Source organism: Cucumis sativus, chromosome 7, assembly GCF_000004075.3.
Source record: "Cucumis sativus cultivar 9930 chromosome 7, Cucumber_9930_V3, whole genome shotgun sequence".
Taxonomy (NCBI): Eukaryota; Viridiplantae; Streptophyta; class Magnoliopsida; order Cucurbitales; family Cucurbitaceae; genus Cucumis; species Cucumis sativus.
In genome coordinates, this window is record NC_026661.2 from 2,084,215 (window position 1) to 2,105,136 (window position 20,922).

Below are 20,922 nucleotides of genomic sequence, written 5' to 3' on the forward strand. Positions count from 1 at the left end.
TCTCCGTAGAAAAATCAAATCAAACCAACTCGCGTAAAATATTATCACATGTACTTCTCTTATAGGGGATGTTTGACAACTTAGGTAATTTAAGAGATTTAAATTGGTTCACTAATTTTTAAAAAGTTTATTTTACTTCGTTAATTATGTCAACTTCTAAATTATTCATTTATAATAATTATCAACTCAACTCAACCATGTGCTTTTATACAATCATAATAAGGTGATTTGAACTATCGATCTTGTTATGCTCGATTTGAATGAAAAAACACGTTTCAAGGTTAGACTGTAGAGTGTGTATAAATTACATATTATATTAAATTAGTGTAAATTTATATTTGTGAAATTAGTAAGCTTTGAAAGTCAATAATATATTTATTGTTGGGTTGAAATGGACAAACTTAGTTTACTATATGCAATAAAAAGTGAGGATATGCATTACAACTCATGAAAGCTAAAGTTAAGTTGGAACATGGAAGTGCTTCCATCCACAAACTTGTTAAATTAAAGAGAAAGACTTATTAATTTGTAGATTGGGGTTTGTTTGTATTCCAAAATGCTATTACCAACACAATTTGCTTTTTATAAAATTAATCAAAATAATAATAATAAGATTATTTTCGAACTTTAATGTCTAATTGAATATTCCTTTGTGGCATTTTCTATTCTCTTGTCACTTGACAACACTTTCCCATTTGGTAACATTATATCAAAAGATTCCAACAACTCTTCATTAACTTTTTTTTTTTTTTAAATGGCAAATGGAAATAATTGAAAGGCTTTTTTTAGAAAAAAAATGATAAAAGTAAGAATGAAACAAAATTGTATATATAGATTCAACACATACATATATTGAGAAATCATTGAATCATATTTGAGAATTCTCTAGCACTTTTAATTTGGGCCTCTCTCCACTAGGCCCACTTTGTTAGATGTTTGTAGTCAATTGGGCCTCAACCCAAATTTATTTTTCCCCCTTTCTACGCATATGCCTATCTAATCACCATAGTTTGAACTTTTCGAAAAGTTTGGTCGAATTTATCTTCTTTGTCCTCTTATATACATATATGAGAGAGAGTGTGTGATAAGTGATAATCGTTGAAGGACACGAAATAGTTGGATTGTGGTGCTTTAAAAAGTGAATGTGGAGGAGGAGGTGATCTCTACTGTCAGTGATGTTTTGAACCTTCTCATATGCTAGGATGAAGACATGTTATTATGTTTAAAGTGAACATTAAGAAAATCAATATAGCATATGAATTTAGGCTATAAATAGATTAATAAAGGTCGTCACTGGTATGTAAACAAACATTTCTTATTTACAAGTCAAGCTAAGCAAGTGTTTTACCTCAACGATCCTAAAGATGGTAATGATTGAAAATGGTGCAAGTAGTCCAAGATGATGGTGGGTGGAATGTGCCAAAAGTAGAAGATATGAGAATGACCAAGTTGAGTTGTTATAAGTTGCAAATGACATTCCTAGCTTGTACAGTTGATGAATTAATTGAAGACAGTAATTTATGTTGAGTTGAGGTTTTGAATAAGTTAGTTTAAATTTCTTGAGAAAAAGTTTAAATTCTCAAACCACCTTATTCATCATCAAGTGTAGTGTTATCATACAATACAATCTTACAAATGACCTAAACTAAACTTGTGTTAAATGGTTAAGAGGAAAGAAGAACTACAAGGGAAGTTAGAGAAACAAATGTACGCAATCTATAAATACAATACAAATTATCAATAAAATGAATAACTATATAAAGAATGTGTGTTAAATGTATACTTTACATTATACTTTGGTGATTGATATATGTACTTGAAAAAAATGGTACATATGCATTCTATCAAATTTCTAACAGTATAAATGTCTGGTATAAAACATTCCGCATGATAGACATTTCTCATGCTTCATGTAAATAAACAGAAAACCGGTGGCCTGATATTTATCTTTGCTCGCTTGCAGCTGCAATAACAAAAACATGCATCTGAAGCCGAAACTAACATTCGATATCACAGTTTTCCGTTTCCGAGGACGATGGATCACTTGACTCGAGAATGGAGATCTGTCTTGTAATCTCAGCTTTATCTTCTTCAAATCCTTCATTTGCTGAAACCAAAACGTGATGAGTCATCCACATATATGTGTAAGAAATAATATTAAGTAGGTAGAGAAACAAAAAGATATTCGGTTGTTACCTTTCTCTGGTTTAAGATCGTCGAGAAAACGGAGGAGTTTGGTTCTATTTGCAACAAGAACACTTGTGATCTCCGGTGGCTTGTTTTTATTTGCAACAAATAGCTAATAAACAGAAGAAGAAAATACAACATTCTTAGTGGAAGAAAAAGAAGTTAATAGTGTGAATCATTCAACAATCTTCAATGACAGTACCTTGAATACATCAAAGGCGTCTCGTTGTATTGCCTTGTTTGGATCCTATAAGTACAATATATGTGGTGTGAGCAAGAAAAAAAGTGTGTAAATCCTTGGAAAGTTTGTTTAAAGGTGAGAGAGTTTACCCTTAGAAGGTTCATCAAGATCCTCATGTTATCCAATGAGCTCACATATTGAACCATCACAGCTGAATTAGAATTATCAAGTAGTATATCTCCCAACAACTGCAGCAGAGTACCCAACTTTAGGATCATAAAATGCAAATGCCTTCCTGAAATTATAATTTTTTAGGCAACAAAACCAGAAGCATCCAATAATCGATGTAACGTAAAGGATATGTTCAATGTAATAAAGTGAATCGAAATGTGTACATAGTTATAGCACTTGCTCTCTCTTTACCTTCACACCTTGTCGTTTGGTGATGTAATTAGTCGATTCCAACAATTTCATATTGTACTCTTTGAAGAACTGAAAGTTAGGAAATATTGAACATTAACTTCAATGAGCTTGTTCATCCGAGTGAAAACCAACAATTAACGAAACGGTGAGATAAAATAACTTGTAATGCTTACCCAATCAAAATTTTTGGTAAAAAACCCAGCAACAGTAGATTTATGCCTTGTCAAAAGTTTCTGCATAAAATTAGTTCAAGATGTTTTTAGTTAACAAACATCATTCTCTCAATATGCCAAACCATAGTACACATCAGAGAAAGTTATTATTATTATTCTATTTTTTAGCTCAACTACGTATGACCTCTTGATCAAAAGCATAGACTTTAACCAGTTGAGTATGTTTAGGTTAGCAAGTTAATGCGGTTATTACCGTTGTGAGCATTTGATACATAAAGGGTTTCTTTTGTCCGCCAACTTCATTAAGTTGGTGTTAAACAAATCAATTTCAATAATAAAAACGATTGAAGTTTGCACATTAATCGAGAAACTCCATATTACAAAAGGCATTATAGACATAAGATATGTTAAAATAGAGAATAGGGAAGAAATTCACAATCTTACTCAACTCTAAATGTTGCAGAAGCATCTGATGCTACGTAAAATATTGGATTTTGAATGTAATCAAAGAACTTCCTAATATGCTCTGATTCCAGGACATACCTGAACCGTAAAGGATTAAGGGTAAATAAGAAAAAGGAAAAAGAAGAACAAGATATGATAATTACATAGAGCTATTCACAATGCCATGGTATATACAGCACTTAATAGTTTTGGCTATTACTCAAGATTTTAAACATAAGCACAAAAATGTAAAAATGATACTTCTATATGGATTCAAACTCAATGAATGAGAAAGATGTTTGCATTTTGAAGAAACAAGTTTAATTGGTTCATACTTAGCAACACACTGATGTCGGATGCATTCTCTTGCAATTGAGCCATAAGTTATAGCAATGTCGCTGTCTTCGTACCTAATCAAGCCAATCATTAAACCATCAATGGATGTATTGTAATGTTAAGTTGTTAACAATTTAATGTTCAATTCAATCTTAAAACAATATCAATTTCTTACCCTGGTATAAGAATGTCCATAATGTCCATGTTGTTTTCGAAGTACTCGGAGGCAATTATCCGAGACTTAACCTGCTGCCGCTGCAGATTGGCAAGAACATGAGTTGCACATTGTCGCAGCTGCATGTAAGGGAAACATTAGTCAAGCTACAAAACTTCAGAACTTGAAGGTTTATGAAATGAATCAAGGGGAGGGGACTGATGAGAAACAACATTTTAAATGAAAATATGATGATCATAATATCATTGCAAGTTAAAGCTCATTATTCACCCCTGAGTTCAGCTTCGGAATGCAAGTGACAAAAAGGCGGAACATATCCTCCTTGAAGAACTCTTGAGTCAACTGAGAACAAGCATCTGGATTTGGTTCTGCATCAGCTTCTCCATAAAGAATCGTTCTCATTTGAGAGATGGTTTTGTTCAGTTCAGATATCTGCATAAATTCAAATCCAAATACAAAAGTCATGTTCAACATCAAGAGAAAACAATCATAATCACACATTCAATTTCTTGCCAAGGGATAATAACAAAGGTCATTACACGAGTTTAAGATTTATAAGAGCAATAGCAACAATCAACAAACAAAATTGCAAGAACAATACCCAATTCTCTAGCTTTAAGGGAAGGAATGATAAAGAACCCAAGAGGCAAATATCGCAGAAATCGACAAGCATACAATGAAAACAGAGTGACCCAGATGAAAATGTAAAAAAAAAAAAGCATGAATAAGAACATGAATAATACCTTCTCAGCTCGTTTTTGCTCACGAACCTCCTCGTTCCGGTCAATGAAAAGAAGAAGCTCTTGCGCGTACCGGACGAGCTCCACCGGCGATCGTATCTTGGGCTTGAAAAGTCCTTTCATGATTTTCAAATGGGTTGTGACGAATTTTGGTGGGGTTCGTATAACTTTTTTCTTCTTAAAGGGTACACAACGTGGGGGGGAAATGGGGAGATTAGAACATTGGAAGAGAAGAGCGGGGCGTCGTTCTGTACCGGTTTTGTTGGTCATCGTAGAAATGAGGTGTTGGTTACAAATATAGCAAAAAGGAATCGGCTTTTGTCTGCGGTGGCGCGTGAAGATTTGGAGACTCCGATCACAGCCGATGATTCTATAACTCCAAATCATTAAGATATGTTCTTATTAAACTAATTTAAATATGGTTTCAATTATTCCAAATCATGAAATATTTTAAATTTTTATTTACGTAAATATAGCAAAATATAATATAGTTAAAACTGTTTAGAACAGTATTATTGTGTTAGATTTGAAATGAGTAAATCAATTTCAAATATTTCTTATGGATCATATATAATCTAATCAAATCCAACAATATCTAAACTAAATTTTAACTCTTCTAAAGCTTATTGAAAACGAATGACCTATTTGGTATTTGGTAATGAATCTGAAAACATATATTTCAGGTTTATAGATACATGTAATTCTAATTTAAATATTACAATCTACTTTCCCTTATTCACTAAATATTAGTTCACAAATAGACTAATAATAATTTGTTTGTGAACATGATTTTATATTAAAAAATAAAAGTTGAAATTTAATCTAACTTATAATAATTGTACATATATCTAGGAGAATTTTGTAAAAGAAAAAAATAAATCAAAATATTTACAAATTATAACAAAATTTTGTTTCTATCAACTATAAAAATTATTAGACTTTTATCACTGTTTATCAATGTAATTAATAGAAGTGCTATATGTTGAAGATATTTTATTAAATTTTTCTATTTTTCACCATTTTTGTAGGCATGGTAATGTAAGATTATGTAATTATTATATAAATAATACAATTAATTTTCAAGTTTGATTGATTTATTGGCGAAGATGATAGTGGAAGCAATTTAGTGATATGTTCAGTTATTTAATTAGAATTTTTTTATATTGATAATTTAAATTTAATTGATTTTTAAAAAAAGTAATAAGGGAAAGATTTCACATAAAAATCCGATATCGTAGCAAATTGGAGAAATATTATGGGGTAGGGCGAAGAGTGACATTCCAATTCCGTCCGTTTTAGAAACTTCTCTATAAAGATTTTAATTTAATGGTAATTGAGTCTAAAATTTCATAATCCATTCATCATCCTTTCATTGAAGAAATAGTATCAAATTGTTTGGGATTTTATTTTGTTTATATTAAAAATATATAGGATTTTAATTTTCTATTTAAACAATTCTCTTTTCTTTTGTAAATAAGGAAATTAGTTTCGTACACAGAATAAATACCCTTTCAAATAAAGTTATATATATAATTTTAGCTTTCTATAAAAAAATACAATAACAGAATATAATAAAAATTTTAGGAGAATAGTAAAAGAATTACAAATTAACAATGTAACCTGCAAAAATTAAGAAAATTTTGATTTTTAATTATCTTGGATGTTATTTTAGATAATCTAAAGTTTGGTTAGATTTAGTGAGATCTAAACATATTTGTTGTTTATATTTATAGATCTAAACATATTTGTTGTTTATATTTATATATATATATATAAAGTTATGAAAGGTTAAAAATAATTATATTATGAAGATAATATAATTATTAAAGAGGAATAATTTTAACTGATTTAGTATTTTTAGAAAAGATATTGGGAGGGAAAGAAAAATAATTATATTACGAAAAATATAATTATTTTGAAAAGAGACTGAATTTTGGGAAGTTAAAAGGGATGATTTGATTGGATAATTCATAAGGAGAGTGGAAAAGTTGATTGGTTTATTAAAGAAAAAAAAAAGAGGAAAAGCCTCGCGTCGTCGTCCCAGCCGTCTGTTTCGATCCGAGCCGCTACCATCTCCACCAATCCGCACGCGTGAGCCACGTTTCGATTCGAGCCGCTACCATCTCCACCAAGCCGCACACGTGAGCCACGTTTCGACCCGAGCGGCTACCATCTCCACCAAGCCGCACGCGTGAGCCACGTTTCGATCTGAGCTGCTACTATGTCCACCAAGCCGCACGCGTGAGCTACCATCTCCACCAAGTGGCACGCGTGAGCCACGTTTAGATCCGAGCCGCTACCATCTCCACCAAGTCAGCACGCGTGAGCTGCGTTTTACCATTTTACCGCTAGTAATTAAATTTTGGATAATTTTTAAAAATGTTAGATTTTACCTACTATTTACAAGATTTTATATTATATTTATAAGATTTTACAAAATATTTACAATGTACTTATATGCAGTGGTATAATATAAAATTTTGTGTAAATATTTTGTTTTATTTTAGTATTTTAAAAAATGTCCTTTAAATTTATTTTAATAAAGAAATATATATAATAAATAATCTTTATTCTATGTTATTATATATGTACTTAGTATAAGAATGAATTGTTACACCATAATTATTACTTCCATTCAATTGAATATGCATCCAATTGATATTTATTATCATTCTTAAAGAGTCATGAATCTTTTGAACATTTGTAACATGTATTGGTGGTGCACTTTATTTTTTAAATATATAAAATTACTTATTAATTAAAAATCGAAAAAAAATCATCTTGAAACGTACACGTACAAGAAGTAAATTCTCTAACAAAAACTACTGTATGAATTTTTTTTAAAAGTAAGGTAAAATAAGAAAACTTATGATAGATAACAAATTTTCTTAAAATACTTACAATATGATAATAATATGAACTAAATTTGAAATTTTGTATATTAATAAAAAATAAATAATATTACACAGATAAGTAATTTTCGATGAGACAAATATCCGAAGTTCCACCACACACAACAGCAGACTCATATCTTCTCCGGCATCTGCTCGCTCTTTCTTTCTTCAATGTTTGTTCTTCAAAGAATGGCGACTACCACTGGCTTACTCTTACACTCTCCTCTCGTAACACCTATTTCCCCTAACGTCTCTGCTCCTCGCTTCTTCCTTGCAGTTTCGACCAAATTTGCAAGAAATAGGGACAGACCTTTTCTCCCTCGCAACAAGTCCAATGGCTTTTCCACTTCCATTTCTGTGGCTACTGATTCCTCAGCACCATCAATTTCGACCCAGAACGAGGACTTGGTGGATGCCCACAAGGATCAAACCGAGAAGATTGTTCTTCCAACTAATGAATCCTCTGAGAAGCTTCTCAGGATTCGTCACACGGTGACTCTGTTTTTTCTTTGATTTTTCCCTGTGGGTTTTGGGATAGATGTTATTTGAATGTGGGTATGGGTTCTTATATGAGAATATGAGGACTTTTTATGCTTAATGAAGGATTTTCTTAATGGAGTTCCCCTGGGTGAAGTTTAGGTTTGAACTAGGCAGGAGTTTCATTACTTAAACAGGGTGTTGCTAACCTAGAAGGGGTTTTCTGAATTCCATTTTGCATCTTGGAGATAAGATTGAATGCGGACTTTAGGTTTCAACTGCTTGATATATGCTTCTCGAATTGCAGTGTGCTCATGTAATGGCCATGGCTGTTCAGAAGCTCTTTCCAGATGCTAAAGTGACAATTGGACCATGGATTGAAAATGGGTTTTACTATGATTTTGACATGGAGCCCTTGGGAGATAAAGATTTGAAGAAAATCAAGAAGGAGATGGTTGGTATATACCAAATCAATGAGCATTGAAGTCACTGGTTTTTTTTTCTTTATTATTTTACATCACATGATTTGGAATATATATATTAGTCAATCCTTTTACGGTGTGGGGGTTTATTTCTCACATCTTCTCTAGGAACGCATTATTAGCAGAAACTTACCACTTGTAAGGGAAGAAGTTTCAAGGGACGAAGCTCAAAGAAGAATTGAGGCAATCAACGAACCTTACAAGATGGAGCTTTTGGAAAGCATAAAGGAGGATCCCATAACCATCTATCATATTGGTAGGGATTGCAATCATCTTTGGTACTTATCTGTTCCACCTTTTGAGATCTTCTTGTATTTCATGCTTAGCAATGTTTGATACTTTTCTTGATTGAACACTAGATTCTTTTATCTTCTTTGTAATTGAAATTTAGCTTTGGCGTATGAAGGGCTTGAGTTTAGAGTACTCTTTTTCTTTCTGTTTCCCGGATTGATATAGATTGGGTCTTACAAGCAAAATATTGAAAAGAAAATACCCCAACGAAACTTAGTATTCATCAGAAGATTTTATTCGGCTATACACCATAAGAAGTAAGAGCAATGTTATGATGGTTAATTAATATTGGAGATGACTTGAAAACTGCTAAAAAAGATATTGACTAAATATTTTTGGCGGGTAAAGGATATATTTATTGTCCTTTATTTAACAGAGCTCTCACATGGGCTGTTGAAGTAAAAAGTGCTTATGAATTGAACAAACGTATAAAGTGTTCTTGTAAACACCTGAATATATTTTCTTAATGTGCTTGTAATTTATCTTCCTTTTTTTCTTTTGTGGAGAGATTCAAGGCTGACAAAGATGCAGTTTAGGAAATTTTCTTGTTTATATTCATGATCCTGAATGATTTTCAACAATTGAAAAGGCATTCCAATTAGGTCATTATTTAAAAACTGAAATTGTTCTTTTTCTTTGTTATGATCGTTGATTAGTATCACTTCGCTGTTAGGATTTTTAATGAACAGAAAGTGCAGAGAGAATCTCCCATACTTGAAATTAGCAAATTTCTCTCTTTTCTCCATACTCTTCCACAAAATGTTCTTTTGATTGCAATTAAAAGGATATTGGTAGCTGCAAAAGATGGCAAATGGTAAATCAATTGTCTAGTAAATTAAGAACATCTTGGTCTATTTTGATCAGTTGGTAATTCTATCCCGTAACCTTAATTGATGATTAAATTTGTAATGCTTTCTTAAGACTTCAATTGGTTCAGGGTGAAGTTGAAATTTTCCTATTATCTTGATCCGTAGTAGTATCCTATATTCTTCACAGGAAATGAATGGTGGGATCTTTGTGCTGGCCCCCATGTTGAATCTACTGGGAAAATCAACAAAAGAGCTGTTGAACTTGAAACAGTCGCCGGTGCATACTGGAGAGGAGACGAGAAGAATCCCATGCTACAGAGGATATACGGTACTGCTTGGGAGACAGAAGAACAATTAAAAGCATACCTTCACTTCAAAGAGGAAGCCAAACGTCGTGATCACAGACGGCTTGGGAAAGATCTTGATCTATTTTCCATTCAGGTGTATACTTCCTCCAAAACTATTATAATGTACTTGATTGTAGCGAGAGTTATGCTCTTAGATTTTGTTCATCTGAATTATTTTAGAGCATTGGCTGAACACAGGATGATGCTGGGGGAGGTTTGGTATTCTGGCACCCCAAGGGTGCTGTTGTGAGGAGCATAATAGAAGATTTATGGAAGAAATTGCACAGGGAACGTGGTTATGATATGCTATATACTCCACATGTGGCAAAAGCAGAGCTTTGGAAAACCAGTGGTCATTCAGATTTCTATGGAGAAAATATGTACAATCAGATGGACGTTGAGAATGAGCTTTATCAACTTCGACCTATGAATTGCCCCTACCATATTCTATTTTACAAAAGAAGGCTTACTTCCTATCAAGATTTTCCTATAAGAGTTGCAGAATTGGGGACGGTATATAGATATGAGCTGTCCGGTAGCTTGCGTGGTCTTTTCCGTGTCAGAGGTTTTACCCAGGTGCACTTTATGTTGGATGCTGTCATTTTCTTTATCATTTAAACTCTACAAGTTGTTATCTGCTCTATGCAGAAAATCGAAATTTCCAAGCTGTGAAGGATTGAAGTTATATTTTGATTGTTTCTCGTTTGCGGCTTAAATAATAAAGATTTTTTGCTGCTTTACTTACATGTTTTATGGGTTTTGCAGGATGATGCTCACATATTTTGTTTGGATGATCAAATCAAAGATGAAATTAGAGGTGTCCTAGATCTAACAGAAGATTTATTACTTCAATTTGGTTTTAACGAATTTGAAGTCAATCTCTCTACTAGACCACCAAAATCAGTGGGGAATGATGAAATCTGGGAGAAAGCAACATCTGCTCTTAAAGATGCTCTAGGTGACAAGGGGTGGGGCTATCAAATTGATGAAGGTGGTGGAGCCTTTTACGGACCAAAAATTGATATTAAGATCGAGGATGCATTGGGAAGGAAGTGGCAATGCTCAACTATACAGGCAATCCCTCAACTTAATATGGGTTTTTATTGGTAGATCTAATCTTTAGTGAAATCTCTTTCACTGTCCTGAAATCTTATGATTTCTACAAACTGAAGTTCATGGCAGTTTCTTTTGATGTATGAAAAAGCTATCTGACTTGAACTTGACTGTGGTTAAGTAAAGCTGTTCTTTCTTTAATATTTATTTATTTTATTTCTTTCAGGTTGATTTCAATCTACCTCAGCGTTTTGACATCACATATGTTGATTCAAACTCAGAAAAGAAGAGACCTATCATGATCCATCGTGCAGTGCTAGGATCCCTTGAGCGATTCTTCGGTATTCTAATAGAAAATTATGCTGGGGACTTCCCATTATGGCTTTCTCCAATCCAAGTTCGAGTTTTGCCCGTAACGGATGCCCAGGTATTATATATAAGCATAAAAATTCCAGCAGTTTGTGACATATTAGTTACGTTGTCACAATAATTTGCATGGTCCTGTCTTGATTATGTATGAAAGCTTATTGCCAACAAACCCATGCAAGATATTCATCAAGTTCTTAGGTAGAATCACGTCCCTGATGACGAGGTTCATTATACTTGGAATGGGATCGTGTAAATTTGATTTGCTAACTGAATCAATTGGAGAGATTCATTTTAGGTGTTAAAGTAGTGATATTCACTGAAATCTCCACTGCTTTTCTATCCCAGCTCTCATACTGCAAAGAGGTGAGCGAAAAACTCAGAGCCAGTGGAGTTCGAGCAGAAGTTTGTCACGGTGAGCGGTTGCCTAAGCTTATTAGAAATGCAGAGACCCAAAAAATACCATTGATGGCAGTTGTTGGTGCCAAGGAAGTCGAGATGCAAACTGTGACAGTGAGATCAAGGTTTGGTGGGGAGATAGGGACCATAGCAGTTGATGACTTTGTTGGAAGAATCAAATTCGCCTCAGAGAATAGAACTCCATTTTGAAGCGTTCTTTTCTAGGATGAACCACGGCCATTAAGAATTTTCCTTATTATTTGACTTGAAATTCCTCGTGTAGGTTAATTCCCTCAATGAACATATTCGCATTGTACTTTTTAGTATTCTTTCACTCCACATTTTGGCTGTAAATGTCTGTAATCTTGTAGTTACAGAAGACTATTTGATTTTGAGGATTTTCCATCCTCTAACGTGAATAATGAAAATATATATATATATATACTTAGAGCCCTTTAATTAGGCTTTCTACCCTAATAGCCTAATTCATAGTCTAGATTACAAGAATGACTTAAATGTATTATTATTTTTTCCACGAATAGTCTAATATCTTATAATATTACATAAAAATCAAGTCCAAAAGTACATAATATTAAAAACAATACAAAAAGGGTGCAAACATGGAAAAATATTGAATCACTTTTCTCATTTACAATAAATGTTAGTTTAAAAATTGAATGCAAAGTTTAGAAAAATAAATTCATTTATGTTGTTTTGATTTTTTTTCCAGATGGATAAATCAGAATGTATCTCCCCTGTTTATAAAAAAACAGAACATATAATAAGATAATAGTCATTTGCAACACTAATAACTACCAAATCTAAACTCTCAAGTTTACACACAAATAATTTACACTTTATTCTTTCTCATGTATCTAATGATGTAAAACTGCCAATTAGATTGTGATACCCTTTTCAAATTATATACTCCAAACCCAAACATATGTGGTCTCTTAAAATGATTTAGCAACACATGCCATGGGACAACATTAACTTAATTACTCCATGAGGAATTTTAACTTCCATTCATACAACCAAGTATATATAAAAGCAAGCTCCATGTTTTTTTCAAACATGAATGGTAGAGCCAAAAAAGCTTGAGGTGAGGTTGAATGAAACAAAAATTTCTTCACCACCAAAAGAATTTATGAAAAAGCTAAAAACATATCTAAAATTAGTCATAAAACTTTTTTGTGGTTCATGACTTTTCTTGATTCTACTATAAAAACTTCACATTTACACTCACATTTTCATCAAACCATTCGGCCATGTCTTCATCAACAATCTCAAGATCAACCACATTCATCCTCTTCTTATTCATTGGTCTCATCACAAATGCTCAAGCTGCTGATTTCCATGTCAAAAGATACGGAGCAAGAGCAAATGGAAACTCCGACGATAGCCAGGTGACGTTTTCATATTTTTTTTCCAAACGTTGCAATGTAGATTTGTGAACAGAGATAGATTATTGTGACAGTCAGACATTGAATAATTATTATTTTGGGGTTTGTTTGTTATTAGGCCATAATGAAGGCTTGGAAGGATGCTTGTAGCTCAACAAAGCCCAGCAAAATAGTGATACCAGGAGGGAGATATGTGGTGGATTCAATGAAATTTCAAGGGCCATGTCTGGCTCCCATTCATGTTCAAGTGGAGGGAAGATTGCAAGCTCCAACTAATATTAAAAAGATGAGAAATGATGCTAGTTGGATTGTTTTTCAGTACATCAATGGCTTAACTCTCTCAGGAAAGGGCACTTTTGATGGCAGAGGATCTCTTGCTTGGAAGCAAAATCAATGTGCTTCTTCTGGCAAATGTGGCTCCCTCCCTATTGTGAGCCATTTATTTTTCTCCTTTTACTATACGTTCATTTGGTTATGATTGTTTCTTTGCCACTTACCATTTGAAGATTTATGTAAAAGGGCATTATAAAAGATAACCAAAGCATCATAGCAACTTCTTTAACTAATTGCTAGTATATATACCCTTCATACTCTAATTATTTGCAACAGAGCTTGAGATTCTACAGCCTCAACAACAGTTTAATCAAAGACATAACTTCAACAGACAGCAAATTCTTCCACGTGAATGTGCACAACTGCAGGAATTTGACCCTTCAAAACATCAACATCGATGCCCCGGGCGACAGTCCAAACACAGATGGAATCCATATTGGCGGATCGAGTGGGGTGACTATACATAATGCTAGGATCAAAACCGGGGATGATTGTGTCTCGATCGGCGATGGAAGCCAACAAATTAAGGTGGAGAAGGTAACATGTGGACCTGGACATGGAATTAGTATTGGAAGCCTCGGAAAGTACAAAAATGAGAAACCTGTTTCTGGAATCACTGTGAGAGATTGCACAATTACAAACACTATGTTTGGAGTTAGAATCAAGTCATGGCCAGCTTCTACTAAAGGAATTGCTTCTAATATGCAATTTGAAAGCATTGTCATGAACAATGTTGGCACTCCTATCTTAATTGACCAACAATATTGCCCTTATGGAACATGCAACCGCCAGGTACTTACATATTTCTGACAACTTTCTTTCTTCTTCTTTAACAACTTGTTCCGTTTTTGAAAATTAAATTTACATGCTGCTTCTCTCGTTTCGTTTTCTAGTACTTTTTTATGATGGTTTCCAAATTCAACAACGTCCATTTGATAATTATTTAGGCCCGTTCAGTAACCATTTGATTTTCGAAAATTGAGCTTATTTCCTCTCAATTTTTACAATGATAATTTGCCGAATTCTCAAAAACACATTTTAAAAACCTACTTTCTTTAGCCTTAGAACAATTTGGTTTGTTCTTTTAAAACATTGGTTAAAAAATAGACAACACAAAACAAAAATAAAATCTAGATAAAATGAGTGTTTATAAACTTTTCTTCATAAAACCAATAGACAGAAGAGTTATTTGAAGGTTTAAACTTTAAAAACAAAACGGTATAACTTTTTATGAACATTTAGCAAGGAATTTACAATTAGGATATCTCTTGATTGGGTTTTGCTAATGAATTATGTTTTGAAATATATAGATTCCATCAAGAGTTCAAATAAGCAATGTGGGATTCAAGAACATAAGAGGAACATCAACAACTCAAGTAGCTGTAAAGCTTGTATGTAGTAGAGGATATCCTTGCAAGAATGTGAAGCTATCGAACATAAACTTGAAATATAGTGGAACCAATGGCACAGCCATTTCAGAATGTTCCAATGTTAAGCCTGCCATTGCTGGAAGCGTCGTGCCACCAGCTTGCACTAGGGCTTTTGCAGCTTGAGTCATTCATCAACCAAATCATTTTATAATATATACTATAGCACCCTTTTCATTGCTTTTCAATCATATGTATATGAGAGCATGATGAGAGGTGAAGTTTAATTCAATTAATTGTAAGTTGTAACCCACATTGATGGGACTTTTCTTCTTTAATAGATAACATAAAATATATTATTCAATTTAATTACTTTATTATTGCACTGTTTGAGGTTTTTGGACAAGTACTATTTCTTATATCACATTACTAAGACAAATATCATAAAATGCTATTGTAAACTTTCTATAGCTCTTTTAGAATGTTGTCATAGTGCATGATATTGAAAGTTTTCAAGTTTTCTACAGTGTCTTTTTAATGCTGTAGTGTAAATTTGTTGTCATTTAAACTTTTCATACCGTTAGAAAAGTGCTATAAATGATGCCTATAGTATTTTTTATAATGGCGAAAAATGCTATATAGACTTTCTATAGCTTTTTAGGTATGCTGTATAGCAGTTTTTAATGCTATGGAAAGTGCTATAAAAAGCTGATTTTTTTTTGTAGTGAGTTTAATGTTTTGAAAACTTTTATAGCGTTAGCTAAAAGCGCTATAAATGATAGCTTCTATAACATTTTTCTATAATAGTGAAAAAACGCTATAAAAGACTTTCTATAACTTGGTTTGATACATGCATTGAAAGTATTTGAGTTTTCATAATCTTTGATATATTTTATTATCTTGAGGAAGGATGGTTTTGGATCTTTTGATAAATGATAAATATATTGCAATTTTCATGAAATAAATTGGTTGTAATATTATCATGGTGTGAATGATTAATTTAGCTAATGATAGGTTTACTTGACATTATATTCATATTATATCCATACCATCATATGTGCCAATTTACTCTAGTGTGAGTTTTTCAATTGAAATTGTTGTACGCTATGATGACACTAATTCAAAATTGACATAATTTTTAATTCGACTCTATACAGCAGAAATTTATCAACATATAATAATTATATAAACCATTATTTTGATTGAAATTGATCCACACAGATGTTAAGCGTAATTAACAAACACAAATCTATGACACAATATGTTATTTCACTTCAATATGGATAAATTAATAATTAAGTCTCGAAATACAACTATCTCATAAAATCTATAGGATATGTTCCAAATATAGAAAGGTTATAATTAAAAGACAATTAAACACAAAATGTTTCAAACCTAAGAAAAGTGTGAATCTATTAAAATAATTTTTTAAAAAACTCCAACATGTTTAATAAAATGTAATAAAAGTTCAAACCAAATCCAAAATATTACACCCTACCACCATCATTTGATATGGATTAAATGTAGTTTAACACATTTCCATCTACTCAACCGCCAGTATTTCTACGGAGTGCTTTTGTGTAAAAGAGTTGTGAGTATTAGACTTCAATTATGATCATAATATATAAACTTATTGTTAACAAGTAGTAAAAAAGAAGAATGACATACGAGAGGTTTGATAGGGATATATGAATGATGCAAAACTTGCCTCATGAACATGATATTCTACATAAATTTGTTCAAGAGGGCACTGAAAACATAGAAATAAACAACCGATTTGATGATAAAAGACCATCCATTTTTAGGTTGTTATAAACCCTTGGGTTTTACATTAATATGGCTACAAAAAGGTTAATTTTGTTTCTTCCATGATGAGTGCTTGTTATCGCCACGTGTCCAAGACGACGCGGGGTGGCTGACGTCCTCAAAAGAGCTAGTTTTAAAATAAAATAGGAGACGTCACTAATCTTTTTTACAGTGTGATTGAACACCGAAATAAAATAAACAATTTTTAAAAAATGGTCTGCGAAAAATAGAATTGAGTTCGACAGTCATTTGTGTGTGAGGAAGGTATTAGCATCCCACAACACCCATTTAGAATAACGGTGACCAAATCTAAAATCTTGAATTGAAAATATTTTTAAATTTATTTTAAAACTAATGTTTTATTTCATCCCTCGTTACTCCAATATTTGAAGCAATGATCTCATAAAATAAGTGGAATTATATTCCATTAATTAGACTATATATTGAAGGAAAGTTTCTCACCTTAAGAAAATGAGAAATTATTACAATTTCTCAAAATCTATCGTAGGATAGTCTTTGAATAAAGATTTTTTTTTAAAACATTGATTAAATTTATTTTTTCTTGGGATCAAATCTCGGACTTTCAAAGATGTGATCCCTCACCTTAAGAATTCTAGAAAATCAGACTCCCAAATTTCCTAAATTCCATCATAGGAATATTTTTAGCGAAATAGAAGTGAGTTATTAAAAAAAGTTGATTAAGGAAAACATATGAAATATAGATTTATATTTTAAACATTTTTTTAAAAAAATTAAAAGGAATAGTTGTAAAGAAAAATTTCTAAACAGTTAAAAAAGGAAACTTAAGAAAGATCTTCAAAATTAGGTCAATAGGAAATAATGATCTTCAAAATTAGGTCAATAGGAAATAATGCACAATGAAATCAAATATAATATACCCTCAATTAAGCAAGTAAGATAAAATTTTATTTTTTTAAAAAAAATATTGGGAATCGAATCTTGGATTCCCAAAAAACCGATTCCCTCATCTCAAGAATTTAGAAATAACGGACTCCGATATTTCTAATTTCATCGTCGGATTTGTTTTTAGAATGAAAAAATGTAAAAATAAATATGATGTAAGGAGAAAAAAAATTAAATAATTAATATGAAATACCAATGTAATATTGCAAAGTGTAAAAAGATATTCATAAATTTAATATTACATGATAATAATTATTATGCATGCAAGAAAAGCAAGTTAAAAAAATAAATATAAAAAGAAAATACAAATGGTAGACAACTACAACAAATAAATATACAAATAAAAAATAAAAAAAGATAAAAGGAAAAGAAAAGGAAGTTTTTTTTAAAACCTTGCCGCCACCCATATATAATAATAATAATAAGAAAAATAATAATACACAAAAATATTAAACGTAAAAGAAAAGAAAAAAATAGATTTTTAAATCCCAAATAAAATTTACTCGTCGATGAGGTGCGGATAAATCCCTACCACATGAACCTCCAACAAAATGTATTTTAAAATGGAATTTGATTTGCTAAGGAGGAACAAAAACAAAAAAAGTAAAATACTAACGTAACGAAATGAATAAGAAAACTCACATTTTTAAGAAATTCTCTCTAAATTTTTTTTTAACGTTTTCTCTAGAGATTTTTTGTAAGAAAATTTTCTCCAAAGAATTCTTTGTTCAAAAAACACTTCTCATTTTTTTCAAATGATAAGGGTTCCTATTTGTAGACCTGGAGTGTACCACAAATTAGGAAAAAGTAATAAGAATAAAATCAAAATTTGATATTATATTAATAAAACAAAATTTCATTTTTCTAAAATAAATTAAATGAGATATTTTGAGATTTTATGTTATTATTAATTTTTTTACTTTTAAAAAGTAAATAAATAAATAAATAATTTAACAATTATTACTTATATTAATATTAGAGAAAATTACTGGTAGGATAAAAATAGGTGGCTATGCTTGTTTTGTTTTGATGGTTGAGTGAATTTTTTGTTTCTTAAAGAGATGCAATTGTTCATAAAGGTGAATGAAGGCACCACACCCATTTAATGTAATGACTTGTGAACAATAAACAAATTTTAATTATCAAATTAATGCATAAGTAAACAATAATATATCACACACTGAGTTCACAACCCTCCTAATCTCTTTTAGGTTCATTCAAACTTCGTCTTCTATTCATATATACAGCTAGAGATGTTGAATGCAAAATAAAACATCACCATTTCATACAAAATTTCCAAACATCATATATAAAGAAGAAATTAAAAGAGAACAAAAAAAAAAAAAGACAATATAAGAATGATCAAGTATTCGAGCTTATCGGTAACTACATTCTTGATGATATTGCTATCATTTACTATTGAGTCCCGATCTCATGTTGATGTTATTTTTCATTTGAGGAAGTATGGTAATATTGTGTCTGGCGTCGATGTCACTGAGGTATAAACACACAATAAAGTATACACCAAAGTAATATTGCTTATTGAATTAATTAATTGCTTTTGCTAACTTTTGTAGTTTTGTTACTTGTGAAACATAGGCTTTGAAAGATGCATGGAATGATGCATGTGCATCTGTTCCTCCAAGTGCTGTGATTATTCCAAAGGGAATATTTAAAGTAAGAGAAGGAGAATTTAAAGGTCCTTGCAAGAGCCCTATTGAAATGCGAGTTCGTGGAACATTGCAGGCTTTAAACCACCCTCAAGGAGATAGTTGGATTACTTTCGTATATGTTGATAGAATGAAACTATCAGGTGGAGTTTTTGATGGCCAAGGAAAGGAAGGTTGGTAAAAGAATGATTGTCATAAATGTATAAATTGTGCTAACCTCCCCATTGTAAGTCCTATACCTTTTGTTTTCTTTTCCATTGACCCCATTCGTCTTTTTTGATTTTGAAGGGGTTAGTTAGATTTTGTTTTCTATTATTTTCATTTTTACAATTTGGAAAATGCGATGTTAATATCATATGAATATTGAACTAAATTTAACCATAAAAAATTAGATGCCAAAGAGCTATTTTTTTTAAATATCAAGACTAAATATATAGAGAAAAATTATATTTTCATCCCTTCCTAAAAGTTTGTGAGTTGCCTTTTTTCACCCTCTATCTCTGACACGACTTATTGATCATATAAAATGAATAGAGCTTAAGATTCAACTTCATTACCAATTAAATTGTGAGGAGAATAACATCACTCGATAGCAAAAACTCCCATGTCAACATCCTAGGGTGCAACAACCTCACATTTCAAGGTGTCAACATAATTGCACCAGAAGATAGTCCCAACACAGATGAAATACACATTGGCCGATCAATTAGGATCTCAATCTTGAAATCTCGAATAGCAATAGGAGATGATTGCATCTCACTTGGAAATGGAAGCAAACGAGTGAAAGTCACTGATGTGACATGTGGGCCAGGTCATGGAATAAGCATAGGAAGTCTTGGAAAATACACTAACGAAGAACCGGTTGAAGGTGTCGTAGTAAAGAACTGCACAATAATGAACACCACTAATGGTGTTAGGATTAAAACATGGTCAGCCTCTCCGGTTGCTGGTATTGCCATCATCATGCATTTTTCAGACATTACAATGATCAACGTTAGCAACCCAATTCTCATTGACCAAGAGTATTGTCCATGGAATCAGTGCAATCGTCAGGTATTAATCGTATTCTTAAAACTTTTATTTTGAAATTCTTCATGCATCTCAATTTCACGAATAGACTTTAATTTTTCAGATTCCGTCAAAGATTAAGATTAATAAAGTGAGCTTCAAGAATATTAGAGGATGTTCTGCAACTTCAGTGGCAGTCAAACTTATTTGTAGTAGCAACCTACCATGTGAAGAAGTAAAAGTAGCCAATATTGACCTCGTTTACAATGGAACAAAAGGTTCTATTACATCTCAATGCATGAATGTGAAACCAATCCTTTCGGGAATACAAAATCCTTCCATTTGCTCTTCCCCTTACACTATTGCTTCAAAATGATGACAACCTCAATTAGAATATAAGACAACCCTTTATCTTTTATTTTTCTACTGTTTTTTACTTTTCCAAATAAATTACAAAGATCAGGTTGGAATGTTTGAGGGAAGCTTGGTAACCCTAGATTTATTAATGAAAATTCTTGGGTAATTAATATAACTAGCAGTCTTAAATTTAGATTCCTTTTGTTCCTTTCAATAAAATGCCAATATTTGTTCAAACAATTTTACCAAAAATTACGAAACATTTTCTTTTACACCT

At 31.9% G+C, this 20,922-nt stretch overlaps 3 protein-coding genes and 1 pseudogene across 3 annotated transcripts; 3 read left to right on the forward strand and 1 right to left on the reverse strand.

Moving 5' to 3' along the window:
* Positions 1-1,698: 1,698 nt before the first annotated feature.
* On the reverse strand, positions 1,699-5,027 carry LOC101211517 (putative MO25-like protein At5g47540). The gene is made up of 11 exons (XM_004144489.3): positions 4,663-5,027; positions 4,190-4,351; positions 3,920-4,038; positions 3,744-3,818; positions 3,414-3,507; positions 2,965-3,024; positions 2,792-2,860; positions 2,518-2,616; positions 2,390-2,434; positions 2,197-2,299; positions 1,699-2,107 (listed from the first exon to the last, which is right to left on the reverse strand). The coding sequence occupies exons 1-11, from the start codon at positions 4,927-4,929 to the stop codon at positions 1,998-2,000; spliced, it is 1,203 nt and encodes a 400-aa protein (XP_004144537.2). The 5' UTR covers positions 4,930-5,027; the 3' UTR covers positions 1,699-1,997.
* A 2,619-nt stretch (positions 5,028-7,646) lies between these two features.
* Positions 7,647-12,254, forward strand: LOC101211267 (threonine--tRNA ligase, chloroplastic/mitochondrial 2). The gene is made up of 8 exons (XM_004144488.3): positions 7,647-8,045; positions 8,338-8,484; positions 8,621-8,768; positions 9,800-10,053; positions 10,158-10,535; positions 10,725-11,033; positions 11,239-11,439; positions 11,727-12,254. Exons 1-8 carry the CDS (start codon positions 7,725-7,727, stop codon positions 11,985-11,987), a joined length of 2,019 nt encoding a protein of 672 aa, XP_004144536.1. The 5' UTR covers positions 7,647-7,724; the 3' UTR covers positions 11,988-12,254.
* Positions 12,255-13,016: 762 nt separating this feature from the next.
* On the forward strand, positions 13,017-15,246 carry LOC101209701 (exopolygalacturonase clone GBGA483). Its single transcript, XM_004144564.3, has 4 exons — positions 13,017-13,183; positions 13,299-13,610; positions 13,790-14,305; positions 14,824-15,246. The coding sequence occupies exons 1-4, from the start codon at positions 13,046-13,048 to the stop codon at positions 15,064-15,066; spliced, it is 1,209 nt and encodes a 402-aa protein (XP_004144612.1). The 5' UTR covers positions 13,017-13,045; the 3' UTR covers positions 15,067-15,246.
* Positions 15,247-18,968: 3,722 nt separating this feature from the next.
* On the forward strand, positions 18,969-20,664 carry LOC105436226 (annotated as a pseudogene).
* Positions 20,665-20,922: the final 258 nt, after the last annotated feature.

Coding starts and splice junctions, on each gene's coding strand:
- LOC101211267 (XM_004144488.3), top strand. CDS start 7,725: ATGTTTGTTCTTCAAAGAATGGCGACTACCACTGGCTTACTCTTACAC. Junction 8,046..8,337: donor TTCTCAGGATTCGTCACACG/GTGACTCTGTTT, acceptor CTCGAATTGCAG/TGTGCTCATGTAATGGCCAT. Junction 10,054..10,157: donor TTGATCTATTTTCCATTCAG/GTGTATACTTCC, acceptor GGCTGAACACAG/GATGATGCTGGGGGAGGTTT.
- LOC101211517 (XM_004144489.3), bottom strand. CDS start 4,929: ATGACCAACAAAACCGGTACAGAACGACGCCCCGCTCTTCTCTTCCAA. Junction 2,617..2,791: donor CCAAACGACAAGGTGTGAAG/GTAAAGAGAGAG, acceptor ACTCTGCTGCAG/TTGTTGGGAGATATACTACT. Junction 2,435..2,517: donor TCTTGATGAACCTTCTAAGG/GTAAACTCTCTC, acceptor TTGTACTTATAG/GATCCAAACAAGGCAATACA.
- LOC101209701 (XM_004144564.3), top strand. CDS start 13,046: ATGTCTTCATCAACAATCTCAAGATCAACCACATTCATCCTCTTCTTA. Junction 13,184..13,298: donor GAAACTCCGACGATAGCCAG/GTGACGTTTTCA, acceptor GTTTGTTATTAG/GCCATAATGAAGGCTTGGAA. Junction 13,611..13,789: donor AATGTGGCTCCCTCCCTATT/GTGAGCCATTTA, acceptor TATTTGCAACAG/AGCTTGAGATTCTACAGCCT.